This window comes from Phalangium opilio, unplaced genomic scaffold, assembly GCF_054372755.1.
Source record: "Phalangium opilio isolate 3A_F unplaced genomic scaffold, DU_Popi_V2 ptg000013l_1, whole genome shotgun sequence".
Lineage (NCBI taxonomy): Eukaryota > Metazoa > Arthropoda > Arachnida > Opiliones > Phalangiidae > Phalangium > Phalangium opilio.
Window position 1 is genome coordinate 11,133,267 of NW_028324148.1, and position 20,779 is coordinate 11,154,045.

At 33.4% G+C, this 20,779-nt stretch overlaps 1 protein-coding gene across 1 annotated transcript; it reads left to right on the forward strand.

Annotated features, from left to right (window-relative positions):
* The first annotated feature begins 3,383 nt into the window (after positions 1-3,383).
* Positions 3,384-12,329, forward strand: LOC149709063 (protein white-like). Its single transcript, XM_089863902.1, has 17 exons — positions 3,384-3,531; positions 4,968-5,206; positions 6,552-6,623; positions 6,707-6,805; positions 7,089-7,327; positions 7,415-7,517; positions 7,770-7,856; positions 8,123-8,151; positions 8,208-8,298; positions 8,963-9,106; positions 9,840-9,932; positions 9,993-10,050; positions 10,309-10,386; positions 10,540-10,645; positions 11,307-11,407; positions 11,769-11,842; positions 12,215-12,329. Exons 1-17 carry the CDS (start codon positions 3,384-3,386, stop codon positions 12,320-12,322), a joined length of 1,869 nt encoding a protein of 622 aa, XP_089720028.1. The 3' UTR covers positions 12,323-12,329.
* The last annotated feature ends 8,450 nt before the right edge of the window (positions 12,330-20,779 follow it).

The following is a 20,779-nucleotide window of genomic DNA, read 5'->3' on the forward strand; positions in this document are numbered from 1 at the left end:
AAGAATTTATTTTCTCGAATATTATTTTAATTTATAACGCATTGTTACGCTCTAAAATATATTAGATGAAAATGGCGAGATATGAAAATGGCGAGATACGAAAGGAAATAAGTTTTCAAGGCATAGTTTTTTATTTCATTTCCTTCATTTAAATTATAACCTTATGATACTCTCCATAAGTATGGGTCGAAAGAATATTAGTTTAAAGCACTCATTATTTATAAAAGCGTGGAAAGCGTCTACTGGTGATGGATTTACCAGACACGCAAACCATCGTAATTTGTGATATGTCTCTAGTCTCTACCCTAAACCAACTCAACTAAGGTAGAAAATCACATTAGGTCATGTTTCTATTTCGTTCTTGTTTGGAAGATAAACTTAGAACGGAGAAAGCACCTCTTTTTTGTCTCGCGTGGACAATGAAGATACGATAAGCCTATATGCACAGTAATACTTACGAGTCATAGGGTTATTTTTTATGTAAATTCGGTCCAATACATATATGACAAGATTTAACTACCTTTGTTTTAAATTCTAAAAGATATTTTGAATTAATGGGATATGTCTAAGAATGCAGGAATGCGTTTTGCTTAATGATTAAGATGAAAATTAGTAAATTTTTCATGACAGAAATAATTAATGCTAATTAAACGTGCTGAACGGAGAGAGGCGGAATTAAATTACGTATCTTGAAATTTTCTAAAGAGTGTATAAATACCGAATTATTTTAGGAGAATCGTCAGTCAATCGCTCTCTACAGTTATTTCAACTCGCCAAGTGTAAGTATTGCTTTTTGTTTCGTACTCGTTAAATTTTAAATACTTGTAAGCAAGCCCTTCATGGATCTCAATTTTATACTTTTTATGTTCTTGGGCGTAATTCCCAATTGCTAAGCATTCTTGCATTTATATTTTATAGCCATATAATCTTTATTTTAGAGCTTTTTCCTCTTTTAATCATCCTCTTTTAGTATATATCAAGAAAGAATACTCAAATTATAAATACTCCTTTCTTATTTAAAACTTAGTGAAAATTTAAACCGTGCCATCGACGTTAAGTTTCTGCATTTTACAGAAGAAGAATTGTAAAAACAGTAAAATGACAAAGTTCAAGTTATCCGTTTCCTATTATTACTTCACTGAAAGAACTTTGCCACACTTATTTTATGGGCCTATTTTGTCTTAATCGGCAAACCAAAATTGATTATGAGTTTTCCATGAACTATTTTCTAAAATTTCAAATCGTTCATTTTATATATTCAAGTTATCTGAATTTAACCCCACCTAGAGTCTTGAAAGCACGCTATTTCAGAATCTCTAATAGGGAAAATCAACCACTAGTAAAGACCCTTTGATAGCTCATGACAGCACCTCAGCTTTGTTAATCTCGCACTTAACATGCCTTATAGAAAAAAAATAAATAAATTTCGCTAGAGGGAGCAATAAGTTAGGGATGGTAGGTTTTAAATATTTTAAAAGGAGGACAGAAGAGTGGAGTGGAAATCCCCATACCTATAATGTGGCCTCTGTACCTACGGCAACAAAGTCCTCCCAGCATTGCAAAAAAAATTATGCCTGAACCATTCGTTTCAGAAATTTCTTGCAATATCTTCAAACATGACTTTCGGACAAGTTGCTATTCGATCATCTCTGATGGTTGTTGGAGTCTTGTGGGCTGTGCTGTCTTTGGCGCAGGAAGCAAGCGCTTGGAATGGAGGATTTTCGAAAAACGCCCGTACGTTATACATAAATGGTTCCAAAAAGTATTTTTAACATTTATTAAAATAATTTTGATAATTCTTCATCGCCATCTTTCCGATGCATGGAATACCAAAACAGAACGTAAATATCTTCTCTTCATTTTGGATAAAATATTCTATTAATTTTAATCATATAAATTTTTTTTATTTTTATGTTCTCCATTGGAACTTGTTGTGAATCGTAAAACAGTTGGTAAGTTTAAAACTATATTTGCAAGATTTTTTACAGGAGTTTTGAGATTGCAGGGATTCGTATATAATTATGGAAAGCTTTGATTACGGCAAATAATTGTTATTTAAAAGATGTACAATCCGATATGTAAGGGAGTGCCATAATCCATGAAATACAGCTCTACTGGGCATGCGTGAATTTCATAGCATAATCAGTGTAATTGGAATTTCCGTCAAATCTATCCGCCTAGTCGTTTGAGACTTACAGTCACGTGGCATTGCCCAATCACTTCTTCAGGAAATAGTAACACTACTACTTCAAAATATATTTCTTGAGACAGCTCCTACATAATGAATTGTACATCGCTTTAACACTGGAATTGGCTAGAACGGGATGTTTGAATTTTATTCTGTTTCAAACTCATACCCAGCAGTGGTTTTAAATTTAGATTGAATAGAAATGTCGTTAACTAGAAGTCTTAATGATTTTAATTTTTTTACAGGAAAGTAAAAAGCTTCGCCCCATCGAAATACACAAAGCTTACGATTGAACCACTGCGCTCGAACTAATGTCATGCACTAAAATCACAACAGAATTCTGTAATTAAATCGCACCGTTTAGTTTTCAAATAAAATGCATTAAAAAAAATCTATGATTGTCCATTTGTCCATCAATTCGAACGATAAGTTTAAAAGTTCTTCGTGTTAATGTACTTGTCAAAACTCATCTATACTTTATTTTATTGCAAAGGGGTCATCCTACTATTTCTCATAAGAATGCCTCATAATTTTCGCTTGTTAAGACGTAACATGTGTTATTTTGATCCAAAGACGTTAGATACGGGTTCAAAGCTTCCAGTCCAGAAAAGTTCTTTTGTTTAAAGCAATATCTATCGTCTTTGCTGCCCTCATACCGGATGTTCCATTTTTAGACAACAAGATGGTCAAACATTATGCTCTATTTTATCCCCGACTTCAAAAAAAGGTTGGATAGAATCCCGTTGGACCGATTTCAGATTTGTACAATTGTAGCCAATTTATGCTCCCTTTAAGTATCAATTTACGCATTAACTCTGTTTAATAAACAGCATGAATAATAGTGGTGCTATCTTGTTTCTTCTCCCATACCAAGGCAGAACGAAATTGCAAGCTTAAATTCTTTTTTCCGAGTTTCTAGGTTCAAAACAAGTATCATTTTTAATACCTGTATATCTATTTCTCCATAGCAAACATTTATTTATAGGACAAAAACCTTCCCGACTAGAGTATTGGGAAAAACAGTATATAAATAGTTCGTACGTGCAAAATAAAATACTCATACCATTTTACTTTTATTCTGTAGCAGGTGTGACATGTTTGAGCAATTTACAAGCGAGATAATATTTGGTGCGTTTTGAAAACCTTCCTATCTAAGCATCGACGAACTTGAACCTCCGTAAATAAAGTTGAGAATATGAGTTCCAGCAAACGAAATAGGAATAATGAAATAGAGTTGAGGTGGACGAATATTAGTGCAAAGGGTTCAATGGTCAAAAATCAACCTTTACTTAGCTACTTCAAAAAATCGGACGAAAACAACACTGTTACACTTCTAAACAAAGGTATGTTAAGATGGCTCTGTAAGCTCAGATTAACTGCGATGTAAAATGAGCACTGAATGATCTTGCCATTTTTATTTAGGGATACTATAGTACGCTTAGTAGTAAGGCGGAGGCCCTGAACAAATGTCCACTTCAAAAATTAGTTTTGCCAGTTTAAAAATTAAATACTTGGGGCCTATGAACCTTGTGACCATTTAATAAAATAAAAATGTTGCTAGATTAACAATTTTAAGTGGCCCATGTCCAGTTTATTTAATGGGCTGTGCTAGCCATATGACCAGTTAAAAAAAATCCTTTCTGAGCTAAGTAACCCGCTCAACTTCGATTATACAGGGTGTTTGTGAAAGGTCCATCAATAATGAAAAGGCGTATTTATTGGGCCATTTTGAGTCGGAAATGTTCTATGACATTTTTCCGTTCGGGCCACTGTTTTCAAGTTATGATTGGAGTAATTTACGGATGACCCCTTAAATTTAATTAAGAAATTGAAAGACAGCGCTAATTTAATGAAGGGGTCATCCCTAAAATATTCAAATCATAACTCGAAAACCGTGGCTCGGACGGCAAAATGTCATAGAACATTTTCGACTCAAAATGGCCCAATAAATACGCCCTTTCATTATTGATGGACTTTTCACAAACACCCTGTATATTGCATTACTATATCGAGGAAAATTAATTAATTTCCAACTTACATTTTGTTAAGGGTTTTACGTTCTAGGAAAGGTATCCCTGATATTGTTTAGGACGAGGGTCGTAATAAATAAATGGTTTTAAATTTATCAAAAATAAATATTTTTCTATGAAAAACTTACTTCTTTGTAAAGCCGGTACCACCAATCAATTCAAATTTCGATTTTTAAGGACCATCAGCATAAATTTGAATTTTCTGACAAGATGCGTGGCTGTCTATGTTACAGAGTGCTCTCAGTATTAGATTTTCTGGTACTTCTTTTATGTTTTACCCTTATACAACAACAACTAACCAACTTAACTTGTTAGTACGCTTAACGCTAGGTCCCCTTGTTTTTCAACAAGCACGAAAATTGGACAAAATTGCTTTAAAGCTGCTAAAGTTTTATTCCGACTTGATACAGCCAAAACCTTTTTGCCATATTTAACAAATTAACTAAAATAACATATTTAGACCTAGTTATTGTTAAGTAAACTTGAAAAAGGGCACACCTTGAATAGTTTCTTGTTAATTTAAAAGTATTCCGAAACGCATCTTTGCTGTAGTTATTAAGTTACTGACAACCAAAAACCTCACGCTTTTTCTATGGGAAATTTGGCAAAAATCTGCAATATTTTTCGTATTTGGTGGGTGTCAAGTCATATTTTCAAATACCTACAGACCCTGTAGAATGCCCTGTTTTGCTTTCATTTTTGGAGATGGTGTGGCAACAAACCCATATTTTTGAACCCGTTTATTTCAGTAAATGGTATTGCAAATCCAGGAGAGTTATTGGCTATAATGGGACCAAGTGGAGCTGGAAAGACTACATTGTTGAATATAATATCTGGAAGACGATATACTAACGTTAACTACGTTGGTGATGTAACAGTATATGGAAACCGCGTTAGCAGTAAGCAATTAAACGAAATAGTAGCCTACATTCCACAGTTTCAACCATTCATTGGATGTCTAACTGTCAAGGAGCATTTAAAGTTCTTGGTAAATAAATTTGATTTTATTAACTAATTTTAGCACATTGTAGTGGAGATTTCTTTGTCTTCGGTCAACTTTTTTACGGGCTAATTACAAGATCGCCACATTTGTTGTCTGAACAACACTAAAACCACTAATCTGTGGATAATAGCAGAAGTATATAATACATCTCTTCGAGAGAAGTGTACCACAATGTACGCCACTCTTCCCAACATCGGAACATTTAAAGCAAGGTTACTAAACCGAATCACATAGGCGATAAATAGTTCCCTCCTCATTACTCTATTAGCGCTTAAATATTTGCCGATGCGCGTTTGAGAATTTTTGTCCCACATCAAGACGAGGTTTGTGGGTTGATTTCTGGGAATTTAGTGCCAAACAGTTATAGCCCATCTGAAGTATGCGGAAGAGCAAACAAAAAGGGTGAGCCTGGGAAGAACGACGTTACATAACTAAATTATTAAGAGGATACAGAGTGTTATCATGACTCTCATGTCTTAAAGGTTTCATATGAAGAAACATATAAAGGGAGGTGCATATTACCCTTCTTATTTGCTCCTCCCTTTCTATACAGGGTGTTTCTGAAAAGTCCATCAATAATGAAGGAGCGTGTTTATTGGGCCATTTTGAATCGAAAATGTTCTATGACATTTTGCCGTCCAAGCCACTGTTTTTGAGTTATGGTTTGAATGTTTTAGGGATGATCCCTTAATTAAATTACAAATCTATTTCAATTTTCTAATTAAATTTAAGGGGTCATACGTAAATTACTCCAATTCCAACTTGAAAACAGTGGCTCGGACGGAAAATAGTCATAGAACATTTTCGACTCAAAATGTTCCAATAAACACGTCCCTTCATTATTGATGGACTTTTCAAAAACACCCTGTATAATATATCAGCCAATCAGGAGGTTTTAGATCATCACCAAAGCAAAATGGCGTATATTTGCACGATCTTAATGTCCATCCACAATTTGTTCCATCATTTATTCTATGATTTTTGGCAAAAATAAGCATTCCTTAGTACTTTTAAAACTCGTGACATTTTATGTCGAGATGAAGCCGTAATTTTGAGTTTTTTCCACAAAAAGTTTTATCAAACTATAAGTCAATTTACTGAAGAAGAAAGATCATTAAGTAACGTGGAAGCCATCTCAAAATTTAGATTTTAAATATTTACGTTTTGTAGAATGTCATAACTAATGAAAGGTGAGGTTGGCGTAGGTACAAAATAACCGAAGATAGTAGATTATAAATTGTCGACAATTAATGCTCTAGCCTGTTTCGCTTCTGATTTGGGATGCTAAAGATGCAGCTAGAGTTTAAAAACAATATTTTTTGGTTTATAGTGTGAACTGAAATTAGACCCAGGTTTATCCGAAGATGAAAAGACAAAGTTTTTGGATGGCATACTTCGAAAGGTAATCGAGTGAAAACAAAACATTTATGACAACGGGATAAAACGACCATTATGCCTAAACGTAAATTGACATTTTATTTTTAGACTCATCTTAAAAAGTGCGAAGACCTTTTTATTAACAATAAACAAAAAAACCAGCGTATTTCCGGTGGGGAACTTAAACGACTTAGTATTGCGTCAGAAGTAAGTAATTTCGTTTCGACATGGAACAAAGAGTGTATTTACATTTAAAAAGAAAACAAACTAAGGAACTAATTCGAGACTATGAGAATAAATAAGTCATGTGGTCGGTAATTGCTGATCTATCGCGTTCTTGTGTTTATGTCTTCAAAACATACTTGTTCTTTTTTAGAGCAAGAAAATCTGACATAGAAAAAATCTTTAATTTGTATTAGTTTCAAATTTATCTCGTAAATTGTTATTAATTCATATTATTTGAATGAACTAAACCCCTATTTGATATTAGATAATTTCTGACAACCCTGTGTTAATATGCGATGAGCCAACAACCGGTTTGGACCACTTTATGGCAACAGAAGTAATTGCGGCGTTACATTCCATCGCAAAGGAGGGAAGGACAGTAATTTGCACAATCCACCAACCAACATCGAAGATGTTTTATAGCTTCGATCGAATCAACTTTATGTCTGAAGGGAAAGTAGCCTTTCAAGGAACGCAAAATGATGCTTTAACTTTCTTTTCGAGGTATATCCGTGTTACCAAAGATGAATAGTAATAATAATAGAAAAGTGCCAATTTGGAAAACTATGGTTAACGCGTTTATTTTTGCAGCTTAGGGTACGTTTGTCCAAGCGAAGTGAATCCCGCTGATTACATCTTATCAATTTTGTCATCGTCACGCCAAAATATGAACACCTGTTCGGAAAAAATCACGGTAAAATATTCATTTTGAAATTACATGCATCGATTGAACGTGGAAAGATAACAAAAACCAGGGTGGTCGTTATGGAAAAACCTGGAAAAATTCATGTTTCAATTTATTACCTTTAGGAAATAATACCAAAAATAGAAATTTTCCTTTTAATAGTTTTCTTCGATAAAATGTCACTCTGTTCTCAGTTGTCTTTTTAAAGGTGTTATTTGTGTTTTTATTTACTTCTCTGTGTTTGTTGTTTATTACTTAAAGAAAATGTGCAAGGCATTTAAGAATAAAGAAAGTGTTGGGCAAGATGCAATTGAAATTCAAGATGGACGAAATTCACCGAAGAAAAGGGTAATAAACAATTTCAGGAAGAACTGAAGCGACACAGCGAATCTTTATCTCCCCTTTTTCGCAGTGCAAGAATGAAATTTCAAGCCGTGTGTATGTTATTTAGTAAACTCACAACGCTTGGGCCGGGGTGACGTCAACATAGGAAAATGATACATCTATAAATTCCCTGTGACGCTTCTATTTTCTCTGATAATTCCAATTAACAAATACCACTTGCTTCATTTTAAACTGAAACAGTAATTACCCAATGATTTTGACACTTATAGAATTTAGAAGAGATAATTTCCAGCTTACCGTGAGTGTCTTCAATCTAATTCTGGTTAAAATTGTTTTAATGAGCAATACTTTCAGGATATTAGTGCCCTTTTGGAAACAAATATTTTGTCTGATGTCAAGGGCGTTCATCATTGCGAAAAGAAGAAATGTTAGTCAATCTCATATGGTAAGTTTCTAATGATACCATCAGGAATTCATCAACGTATCAGGTTGGGCTTTGAGGGAGGAGATAGACAATTCATTATATAAGATAAATTGAGGATTTGAGCGTCAAGGATATTTTATCTCGATGCGCGTTGTACATTACGCAATTTCCTGACTTCGCGAAGTTCGCGTTGCTACGTCACAGTCATATGGGTTCGCGACTTTACTGCCCATGTGTTAGGAATATAAGCAGACGATCAATCAATGAAATTACAGAAAGACGTCAGAATCATGAGGCGTAACGGAGAGCAATCAAGAACCGCCCGCATCAAATGGAAAATAACATGGAAGATATAGAGGCACAATAACTCTTACTATAAAACTTGTAGTGTCCAAATATCTGTACTAGCCACCGAAAGTTAGTATCATAAACGGAAAGAATACATAACTGAAAGTAAATCAGTTTGGGGAGCGCAGGCCACGTGCGATTCACATTAAGAAACGAAAAATGTTACTTAACACTTTGAATGCCTCAAAATCCGATTTATATTAGTCGGAGAGGGGATAATATTAAGTAATTAAGTTTTAGTTGATCACTTATTGGTCGGCCAAATATGTTAGAAATGAAGTCGTAAAAGTCATACTAGCCTTTTGTATCATAATGCTCATGAATGATTTTCTTACAGCGGCAAATGGCTGTGACACTTGTCATGGCTATATCTACAGGTCGGCAAATGTACATGACGTCAACGAGAGCTATGGATCTGAGCGGTTCTATTTCGATGTTTATATCCTTTCTGCCGAACTCGTGGATGGTTATAGAAGCGGAGGTAAAATGCATTTAAGTCGTTGTGTGGTTACAAAGAACAGTTAAGGAAACAATTTATCCTATGGTATCCAAAACAAGATCGCAAAAGGTTTGGTCCATGATACTAGTCACATCACTTGAGGGTCAGAAATTAAGGGGCGTGCTCTTTCGAATATTTCAAGTCGAAAATGTTGTTTGAAATGTTCCTTAAAATTAACATAAGTAACTGTAAGGCAATGCTAATTTAGTGTAAGGGGTCATCCGTAAAACACTTCAAATATAACTTGAATGGTGGCCCTAACGGCAAAATGTTATAGAACATTTTCGACTCAAAATTGCCCAAAGAAAATCTTTTTCTGACAAACCTTGAGAACCCCCCTATTTCTATAGATCAAATCTTACTTCAGTACGTAAATATTCAATTAACCTTAAATAATTAAAATTGACTTAAATTGATTTACTTTTAGTGAAAACTGATCTTGCTTAACGAGTAACTTTTGTCTCCACATGTCTTTTGTTTTTTACAGAAAGAGCTAAATAAATTTAATATTTGAAATTATAACCATTTATATTAAAGGAGACACTAGCAATTAAAATTTCATTATTATTTATATGCTCTTTCAAATAAGAAAGAAAACATTTTTTCAGTGATTGTTGACTTAACCATTTCTTCAATAAAACTAATATATGGGCTTACTGTTATATTAAGGTTTAATATATGTCGTTCTCCCAATATATTTTGTAATTTATTCAAGGGTTTACTCGAAGAAATTCCAATTGCTAATAGAGAATGTCATCGAAGACTTTATGGTGCTTGGAGTTACATCATATCTAGATTCCTTTTGGAAGTGAGACGAATACATAACTTTATCTAAACACAGTGTTGAATAATTCTCATTTTTCCTCAGACTTTCATCAGTATTATTAACGTATTTCTTCAATGCATTATATTTTATTGGATAGCTGGTAATGTTTAAAGTTTTTTTAACTATTTGAGATCAATAAATCTATCTATAAGCCATTTTACCCTTCTCTGATGAGATTCACGGTCTTCTTTCTAAATCTAAAAATTCTTCCGGACTGAAAAGGCTCATAGCTACTCTAATCCTCTAATCTAGCAGTTCCTATCCCCTTAAATCAAGAGTATTTGTTATTGGCCTCAAAGTTCTAAGTCATAATGTATTACGAAATAATTAATTTAGTTTCATAAATTAATTTAATTAGGATGCTACGAGAATGGAATTACTTTCATTGTTTTCTTTTTGTACACTTGGATATCATCACGTGGGTCCGCTCTCTTAGGTACTAATTTTTAAGTAATTCTGGGAAGCCATCTATCTATAAAAGACAGTTGTACCTCGGGCTGATAACAGAATGATATGATGGAGCATTTTGTATTAGCAGAAACGTCGTTTTTTACTAGTAATTTTCGTATATTTCTGGTTTTGATCGCAGGTGGATTATTAGTTGGATTGATAAACTCACCACAATATACCAGATCAGTTATTTCACCAATAGGCGTTACGAAGTTCGTATTTGCCGGATACATGATTAACCTAAGGTAATATTGATAAAATAATTTTAATCTCGTTAGTCTCTTTCCATACTGGTACACATAGGGAAATTCTAGGGTGTGTCTTGTCGAGAGCCATGATACAAAGGGCGGCTCCGTTGGTGCCCCTTTTAGATGACAGTATCTAATGCATTAGGTCTGATTGGTTCATGCTTTTGGCAAGATAAAATCAGTGTCCAGAACATTAGCCAGAATGATGATGGAACGGCCTGTTGCTTCAAAACCGTACACCAGCATTCACCGCTTAGCGCTAACCCCTCTTAAAAGTCCCTAATTCAAAACTCCTTCAATGGGGAAAAATGTGGCTGCTCCGTTGGTGCCCCTTTGCGATTTTTTTCCTGCTATACAGCTCCCTAAGCGTTGCGATTCTAATTTTATCTCCGCCCTAGTGCAAGAGTTATGATTAGTTCCTGCCTTTAGCAATGTAAAATTGATATGAAGAAGATTGTCCAGCATGCTAGGGGCATCAATCGAGCCGCTCTTTGCTTTAAACAGTATTTTGAAATTTTCAATTACCTACATATCCTAGAATCTACCATTTTTATTTCAGTGGTTTACTATCGGAAACTCACCTCCATCAACATATTTCTTTTGTGGGTCATACTTATATTCTTTATGCTATTTTTAATCGTTATATTTTCTTTTATAGCTCACCCAATATATTTACCAAGGTCTTAAAATACGTGTCGATAGAATTTTACACAGCTGAGGCCATATTTGCCAATCAATGGAATAATTACGAAAATATTGGTATGCACTAATTTTTCCTGTAACTTCTATGAGGGCGAAATTCATGACCTTTAACTATAACAGGATTTTCTTAATTATAAAACGGAATGAATAACGGGCCTCGATTTGCGCGTGTCATAGTACATGATCCCCTTCCACGGAACGGGCGAAAAGTATAAAGTCTAGAAAACAAATTAGATATTTTAAAAACTTCGTTACGTTTTGAGGATTGGAGCTCTTCATTGAGTAATCTGTTATTCATTCCTGCTTATTGTAAGTAAAAAATCCAGGTTGTGAAAACTTGCCTGTAACCAGATTTGCTCTTGGCTAGACGCGTTTTGTCAAAATTAAAAGTGATATAAAGATATTTACTTAATTCTAGATTGCCAAGGTGTCTTAAGTGCGTTCTGCTTTCATAACGGGACCGATATACTTCGACATTACGGATTTTCTGAAGTAATAATTATGTAGAAATACTTTATTGCGGTTACAATCGCTAGGAGCTTGGTTTGTCCAGTGAAATATTGTTTGTTTTTATAAACATTTGAAGCAAACCAAGATGGTCAATGTTAACGGTTGTTCTTTCTAAAGAAGCGTTTACACTAGACACTTTGACATCATTTTCAACCATTTTGTAAAGGCTTACTATATTTTTCAAAATAATAATTGCACTTCTCATGCATTTTCTCATGAAAGATCTGCGATTAACAGCCAAATGTTACATTTCGACCTGTATCTAATGGTTGAAAACGGTTTCCAAGTGTTTAGTTTAACCTCAGCTTAAGGTTGCAAAGAAATACAATTCATTTATTTATTTAATAATTATAGGAAAATTTGTACGTGAACTTAGCAAAGACAATTTCAATATGCCTCGTCCTGTTTCTCATATCTTCTAATATTTTGGCGATGAGAATTAAATTTCAGAAACTACAATGAGATATTTTCAACATGTTTTGTATGCTTACGGTTAATAAAGATTTTACCTCAATTTTATTACTGCAACAATTAAAACCTTTCTCTATCCTAGAGCCCGGAAATTTCTATCCATTTTCCACAAATTGGTTCATAACCCATATTTTTAAAAATAAGTTGTCGATATAATACGATTTAATATGTTAGATCTGTGGATAATTTGAGTATTGATGAAGATAAAAATAACGTGGATTATAGATAATTCCGAGCTCTACTCTATCCGCAAGCTGATAGAGGTTAATAAATTATATTTTTCAAGGGGATCAACCGCGCTATATCGTACGTGCATAAAATTGGGAAACGGCAATAGAAATGGAAACCTGAACTGGGGACTTGATAACTATTTACGAATAATACTTTAACTCCAATTTTTGCTATCGTCTATATGAATCTTTCACATGTACCTGATTGGAAAATGTTTTGCACAGCACTGAAGCAATTATAAACTTTTTCTTCTACTATTAGAGTACTCTCAGTACGGTTCGTTACCGTCTTAACTGGGTTTTGCATGAAAACAGGCGACGAATATTAAAAGTTTAAGGCGATTACACCGAGTGTCATACTTAAATTTAACGTTACTGATGGTTAAAATTAAAACCGGACTAATTTTAATTACTATAGGTCAAGCTTTTGGTAGCGTGATCGGAGGTTACATGATGACGGAGTTGGTAGTCATATGACTTACCTACCATCTGTACGCCGGTACAGCCTTCTTTATGGCACTTCTATATCTGATCTTCGTTGAAAAAATTAAGGCCAGCGACTTTACAAGAATCGGTAAAGAAAGGTGTTTTTACTATCTGTATAATTACAGATACAGTAACAAAATACTAGCAAGGTCTTATATAAATTATTGAAAACATTAACTACAATTAATTGCACATACAAAATTTCATATTTACCCCATTAAGTTGAATTACTTCGAATTACTTTGAACTTACCTCTAGTCAAACATTTTTCTACATCTTTGTTTCAGTGAATGATGGCAAGGAAAACGGATTGAAGGGCATCTAGCTGGATGAGTACATCACGTACAAAGAGCCAAAAGGAAATGAAAACTAGGGATTTTCCAATGATATTTGAGAAAGAAGTGGAGTGGAGTTAAGACACTTAGCCAAGGATAAATGAAGGCAAACACTCGTAATTTTTAAAATAAATTGAGGGAAAATTTTATTATATATAAATATTTATACAAATAGTTACGTTCAAGAAAACTTTTGCAAAATATTCAAAATATATAAGTGAATATATTTCCAATTAGTATTAACATAATATTAAAATTAATTTAATTGTTTAATTATTTGAGAAGTTTAAATTCAAAATCAAAATGAAGTACATACATTAATGAAACTGAATAGAAACCAAGATTTGGTTTAAAAAATGAGTGGGTCATTTAGGTAGTTTTAGACTACATTTTTTGAATGCAGTTAACGAACAACCGCGACTATATCAAATAATTAATATTTTTAACTGCATTTATACAAATAGTTAAGGTCAAGAAAACTTTAAAAAAGATTCAAAATAACACAAGTAATCCATTAATCAAAAGTGAATATTTTTTCTAATTAGTATTAGCATACGTAATATTATAGGACAACCTGTGATTTATTTCTTAAAATAATTTAACTGTTTAATTATTCGAGAAGTTTATATTAAAAATCAAAATAAATGAAGTTAGTTTAAAGGAATAATAACTAAAATGGTTTAAAAATTTGCGTGGGTCATTTAGTTAGTTTTAGACTACATTTTTTCGAATGCAGTTAACAATCAAAATGATTAATATTTTTAACTGCATTTAAAAATGTGCTCTACAACAGTAACAACCCTCACCTCGAGGAGGTATGACCACTCCGACTTCGAGAGTCGCCTGTGGGGGAGAGAAAAGGTTAGCACGCGACACCTGTAAACCAAACTTCATTCATTACAATCTCGCGAGGGAAGAAAAATTATTATGATTATTACGCGATACCTGTAAGCAAAACTTAGCTCATTACAAGAAAAATAATTTTTGAGCGACACCTGTAAACAATTTCATCATTAGAACAATTGAGCAAATTACAATTTTTTATTGAAAAAAATACAAAACTTCATTTTGATGTTAAACATCAAGTTTATCATTAGTACTTATCAAACCTTAACTAAAATTCACAGCAAACGCGATATTCACAGCCACGCGAAACGCGATAAAGTCACAAATTTCAATAAAAATGAAATATTTGTAATTCAAAAATCATAGTCAAATTCGCGATAAATTTACAAGACATATAAGACAATCGAGCAACGTCTAATTTAACTTAATTAAATTAGACATTTCTCGTAACAATTTATAATCCACCGCACCGGATTCCAAGTGGTTAGTTAAGGACGGGAGGGGATTCCTTAAAGCCCTAACGTGCTCGGGGTCCAAACCCTCAGGCGTGCACTTGGACCCCTTGTTTGTGTGTGTTGTGTTTCATGGTTAGTAAAATAGATAGCTTCAAATTTACCCCAGACCGGAGTCGACCAACTTTAGCGGAAGCTACCGGAAAGGGGGTCCAATCGAAAACAGACATTGTACCAATCGTACGGAAGGGTCTCTGGAGGTCAACGCAAGGCGGAATTTTTTCTTTAATAATAACAAACAGAACTATTCAAATCAAATTGTTTGAGTCAACTTCTGTTGGATGCATTAAACATGTCTTTAGCGTTAACCTTTACTCTGACGAGACATGTTCATTTAATGGTACAATACGTTTTCGAAAGGACAACACAAACATATATTGCCTCACATTAGGAGGACTTTTTGATGAGAAGTTCGAATGATGAGCTGCTTTAGTAAGTTAAGGGTTATAATGCATCATTATTAAACACTTTGAAAATAAATTTCTAATGGTTCCGAGAAACCCTCGTCTGGCTGTGGAACTTCAATATTATTACGATTTATTTCGTAAGCAACGTTACTGGCAACCACAGATGCAAAGAACTTATTGTAATAAAAGATGAAAAACAGTTTCCAATAGCCAGACGAGAGCGACTAGACACCATGGTGAGTCCTGGCTAAGACTAACTATAAATACTTATCGGGGGTGGGTGGACCATGATCTTTGATCATTTGTTTGTCCGATTGCGAAGGTAGAAGAAAGGAAGAAAAGAAGCAGAGAAAAAGAAGAATCGAAAGAAGATTCTCGCGATCGAAATCGCGCCTTAGTATCTCGATTTACGCGCCTATGTATCTAATCCTAAAATATCGTCGATTCCACGTTGACTATTCTCGCGATCTGACCTTAAAATACCGTTGATTCTATGACGACTATTCTAACTAGTTTCTCTCTAAAATATCGTTGACTTGATTCTCCGTTGACTAGTATCCCGACTGTTCTCTGAATTATCGTTGACTATTCTAGCTATCGCTCTCTAAAATAGCCTTAATTCTACGCCGATAATTTCACCTTTTTTCCCTAAATTGATAATCGATAACTCTAGCAGCTGATTACTTAAAATATCGCGACAAAACGCGTGTTTTCGCGATTTCCCAATTTCCCCTCCCCAAAATAAACAAAACACAACACAACTTAAATATTAGATTTATTTAATATTGCACAATTCCCAAAACTCTAGAATCCAACCTCCTACTCGTGTCTATAACAGGTAACTCTTAAACCTTCGGTAACCACCGTCTCCGCAGAGCTCATAACTACTTAAGTTCAACACAATTCTACCTCAAAAACCTTGGAGCTCTTAACATTGAAGACGGGGTAAAAAAAAAATAAAAACAGCTAAACCTTAACTGGTAAAACCAGCAACCCTTAAAATTGCAGTATCAATTTATCATTGCGTATTCAACTTAATTGTCGGTTTTTCGTTTTCTTTTGTTTTTGATTTTGTTTTCAAATTTGTTGTTTTGATATTGGGGGATTATAAAGAACTACTTCTAGCCTCAATCAAGAGTCTCTCATTGCATGCAAAAATAAAACATTTTATCATTTGTCAAATTGTATAAGACAAAAATATATATATATATTTTTCAATATATATTTGAAATTTAAGAAACTCAATCCTAACAATAAAAAATCGTGAATAATCTAATATTTTAAATTATTTTCATTACATCTCTCCAATAAATCAAATAGAAAGCAAATAAATCAGTTCTATAACCTAACGAAAACAACATGACTATTAATTGCATCTGCAGTATTGCCTTTTGAAATAAAGGTTTATTTTCAATTCAAAATGATCATGAATTTCAGTTTCTTATTTATTCAATAAAGAAATACTTCAAATAATTTTCAATTTTGTAATAATGTTTTGACAAAATTGAAAATTTTTAATCATGGCATCGTTATAAAATACACTTTTCAATGGTAATTGATATTTAATTTAAACCACAGAATATGCGCTTTAAAACGAAACTAAAGTCTGACCATACTTTGTGTTTAAATTTAAAAGAGAGACTCTTGTACTAACCTAATCTAATTGCTTAACGTGTACCAATAAAAAGGTTAAAAACTCACTCAGTTACGTCATCGAAATATTACACATTTATGAAGAAGATCAGCACTCCCACGTTGGGATTCTAAAACATCCTTAATCTCATATCGGTTCTCGCATCAGATCGTCATCTTCTGTGTAAAATAATGTAATTAATAACCAGTCCAAAAGGCCCAGATGGTACAGTAGGCTTCCAAACGGGACTAATATAACCTGACGAAGAAAATTCTGAGTTTGCTCAAATTTGTGCTCAAAGGCAAAATCGAACAATAACGCAAGAAAGTTAACGGTCCACAAAAACCAGCGTGTCAAGCTTGACAAAACTTACTGATCAAACAGTGTCAAATTAACTTAACGCTGATATTAAGACATGTCTGACGACAAGTATCAGTCATAACTAACGGTGATACAACTTCAACTGTATGACAAGAATCATGTCAGAATAATCATATTTAGGCTAAATTGAGCAAAAATTGGCAAACTCAAAACTTCCTTGAAATATAACTAAAATTATACTAGAATGGGGAGTCATAGCAACTTATGCTTGACTTAATTCAAAATCAATATTCATGGCAAATTAGCAACTTGTGCTTCAAATAAATTTCAAAATCAATGTGCACGGCAAATTGGCAACTTGTGCTCGAGTTAGAATTCATAAATATTCACAATAAATAAAGTTTCGTCTGTCGCTTCTAAACAGCGAATATTTAAAATTATAATATAAAAACCCAGAATTTTAGAGTATTTATATTTTAACTACATAGATGGACACCAATATCCCAGACTTTATGTAACAAAGCTTTTGCCAAAATAAATATATTAACTTCAAAAATGAGCGAAGTATTCTGTACTAGTTTATCCCAATCGTATACCAAAAGCGTCTCCGCAATGTCGAATACATTGACTGGGAAAAACTTTAAAATTATTTCAAATGCAAAGAACACTTTGTATTCTGGACTAAAATTACATTCATTTATCGCAATATTTTCATATTCATATATATAATAGCCAATAAACGTTGATAGATGCTTAATTCATTTGGTAATTATATCCTAATTTCATATTTAACTAAATTTTTGAAATGTAAATTCAAATTCGTGGGAAAATAGTTCCTGAACCCTCGCAGACTTTGTGTAGATAGGTTAAATTCCGATTTTGATAGGTTTAAAAATACTAAGATGAAAGTAATTAATTTGGAGATAACTCAAATTTCTCAGACTGAGTGAGATATTGGCTTTGAAGTTTGAGACCAATTCATTAAACAAATTTTAAAAATATGGCCAATCCAAATTCTGTATTTTTAATTTTAAAAATTAAACTAAACTAAAATTAACGCAATGCAAAATTCGAGGGGATAGTCACTTGCAGACCGATCACGATATACAGCAACACGATCGCGATGCTACCGCGACGCGAACGCGATGTTACAGCAACATGAACGCGAAGCTACCGCGATGTTACAGCAACATGAACGCGAAGCTACCGCGACGCGAACACGATATTTGACAGCGGCGCGACAACACGAGCGCAAATTTTGGCAAGTGACCATCCCCTCCAGATTAAAATCCTTCAAATTTAAAACCAGATCAGGCTAAATTGTTAAAATTATTAAATACAGAACTGAGTTATTGAGATATTTACTTAAAATAAAATGAAGATTCGGGTGACAAAATTCAAAGCTACTCTTAATAGAATGCAAATATATTTGTAGAAAGTGAGGGAACTAGAAAAAAAGTTCCTAAATTGATCTTTAATATCTCGTGAAAAATATGGCTTAGTTCTAAAAACTTAATCACCATTTTTGAATTCACATTTCAATAAATTTAATCTAATTTAAAAATAGCGATGAAATCAAAATTAACTGAAAAATTCTCAATACATGAATCTAACAAATTATCTAAAAGTTAAGATTATTTCCACAAAGTATACAACCGTCAAACGAAATTCACTAGCGCCAAACACGTCAGTGTTTTGTAGGAATTACAAAGGGTGAAATTCCCTTTAATTTTACCATTCAACGAAAAAATATAATACCGTAGCAGACTCCACACATTATAATTATTCTTAATAATATGAATTTAAAGTATGGGAATTTTCTTCCATGATCTTCCAAAAACCCAGAACTAGAACTAACTGTACATAGTGTCTGACCTTGAGGAATCTAATTTTAAAGTTTTTCATGGGTTCTTTATGGAGTCTGCTAAGGTGAAAATTCGTCCCATGCATTACTCATGACAAAAACCATTACCGTATAAGACGCCCAATGACCCATTTGAAGAAGGGTCGGCAACCTTTTAAAATTCAAAATTAAAATTATTGAAATGCCTTCCACTAATTGGAACGTTAATTTCGCGTAAAATCTTAGTGAATTGAATTACTAACCCTAAAAAAAGTAAAATTAGGCCTACAGAAAAAAAACTGTTTGGAAATAATTTAATTTGAATAAATAGTATTCCTAAATAAATTTAATAAAGTAACTAATTAACTCCGATCATAATTAAATCTAAGATTAGTAACCCCTGGATATGAAAGGAAATAGGGAGGCATACTTGACATGGGCATCGGCATCTCTATAGTCAAAACTTGGAAAAACGTTACCCCAAACAGACTCAGTAAGCGCGTGCTACTCCATGCTTTTTAAGCCTCGGCTACTTTTTATCCGAGGTTCCCGTTTCTTTTTCTCTTCTCATCCCGGTACCTGGTCCGGAGGTTTTGGTCACTGTATTAGGTAGGTTATTGGTTTTTTATTTATGCAAAAATTAGATTAAACTATGAATTTGATAAATCAAATGACAACTTGCGTAAGAACAGCGTTTGCTAGGCATTTTTTGAAAATATTTAATGTCTTTAACTTAATATCGAAGACACAAAAAAAAACCGTTTACATTTACCAGGACTTGCCGGTACAACCGTACAATTCATACTGCGTCGTCTGCATGGGGTGACAAAGTTCTACGTTTTGCCGTCTGAGGGCGCCACATGGCGATACTATTTGAAAACGCCCGGTTTTGCTTGCCTTTCATATCCAGGGGTTATTAATCTGAGATTAAATCAAATAATAACGCGCAACTAAATACCATTCGAGAAAACGAAGGCTTAAGCCTAATAAATTTCAAATGATCACGTTGTTGAACTTTGTAACGGTCAATACCAAGGCTTAACTACAATTTGAACACCCCTTCAACTAAAATTTTAAAAAATATCCGAGACAATGCTTAGATATTTATTTCCGATTATGTTTCAATCTAATTGACATGAATAATTCCTATCATATTTCCATCTAATTGCGACTTAAAATCCTACCATTTTTCAATCTAATTAAGATTAGTAATCGTATCATATTTAAATCTAACTAAGAACCATAATGATTCCTATCATATTTCGACTTAACTGAGATTAATAATTGCTATCATATTTCAATCTAACTTAAGTTAATAATTGCTATCTTATTTCAATCTAATTGAGACTAATGGATACTAATTAACTGGAGAAAATAGACAACTTACCATTGTGGTAGCGGGCGCAAAAATGGCAAAAGAGCCGAGAAAATTTCGTAACGAAAAAGCATGAATTGCCGATAGGGTAAAGGGCACCCTACACGCTCAATAATTTGCGCAAAAAACGTGGGGCCCGTTATTTAAGCTACAAAGTATAAATAGAACGTTATCCAGACATATTTGTGCAAAGCTCAAATATAATGCTACAATATGTTTTAGGAAATTTAAAATCATTTGCGGTAAATTTTGGACAATATTCGAGTAAAAAACTGAACATATATATTGAGTGAGTTTTTATTGCTCAAAATGTTACTCAAAATACGAACAATATTTCGCATTCGAATATAACTAAAGTCTGTGTATTTAACGATTTATATGTTGTGTTCGGTCAATAAAATTGTACACGGTCCTTGGACTCGACATCAACTTTTTTTATTGTGATAAAATATATTCAATA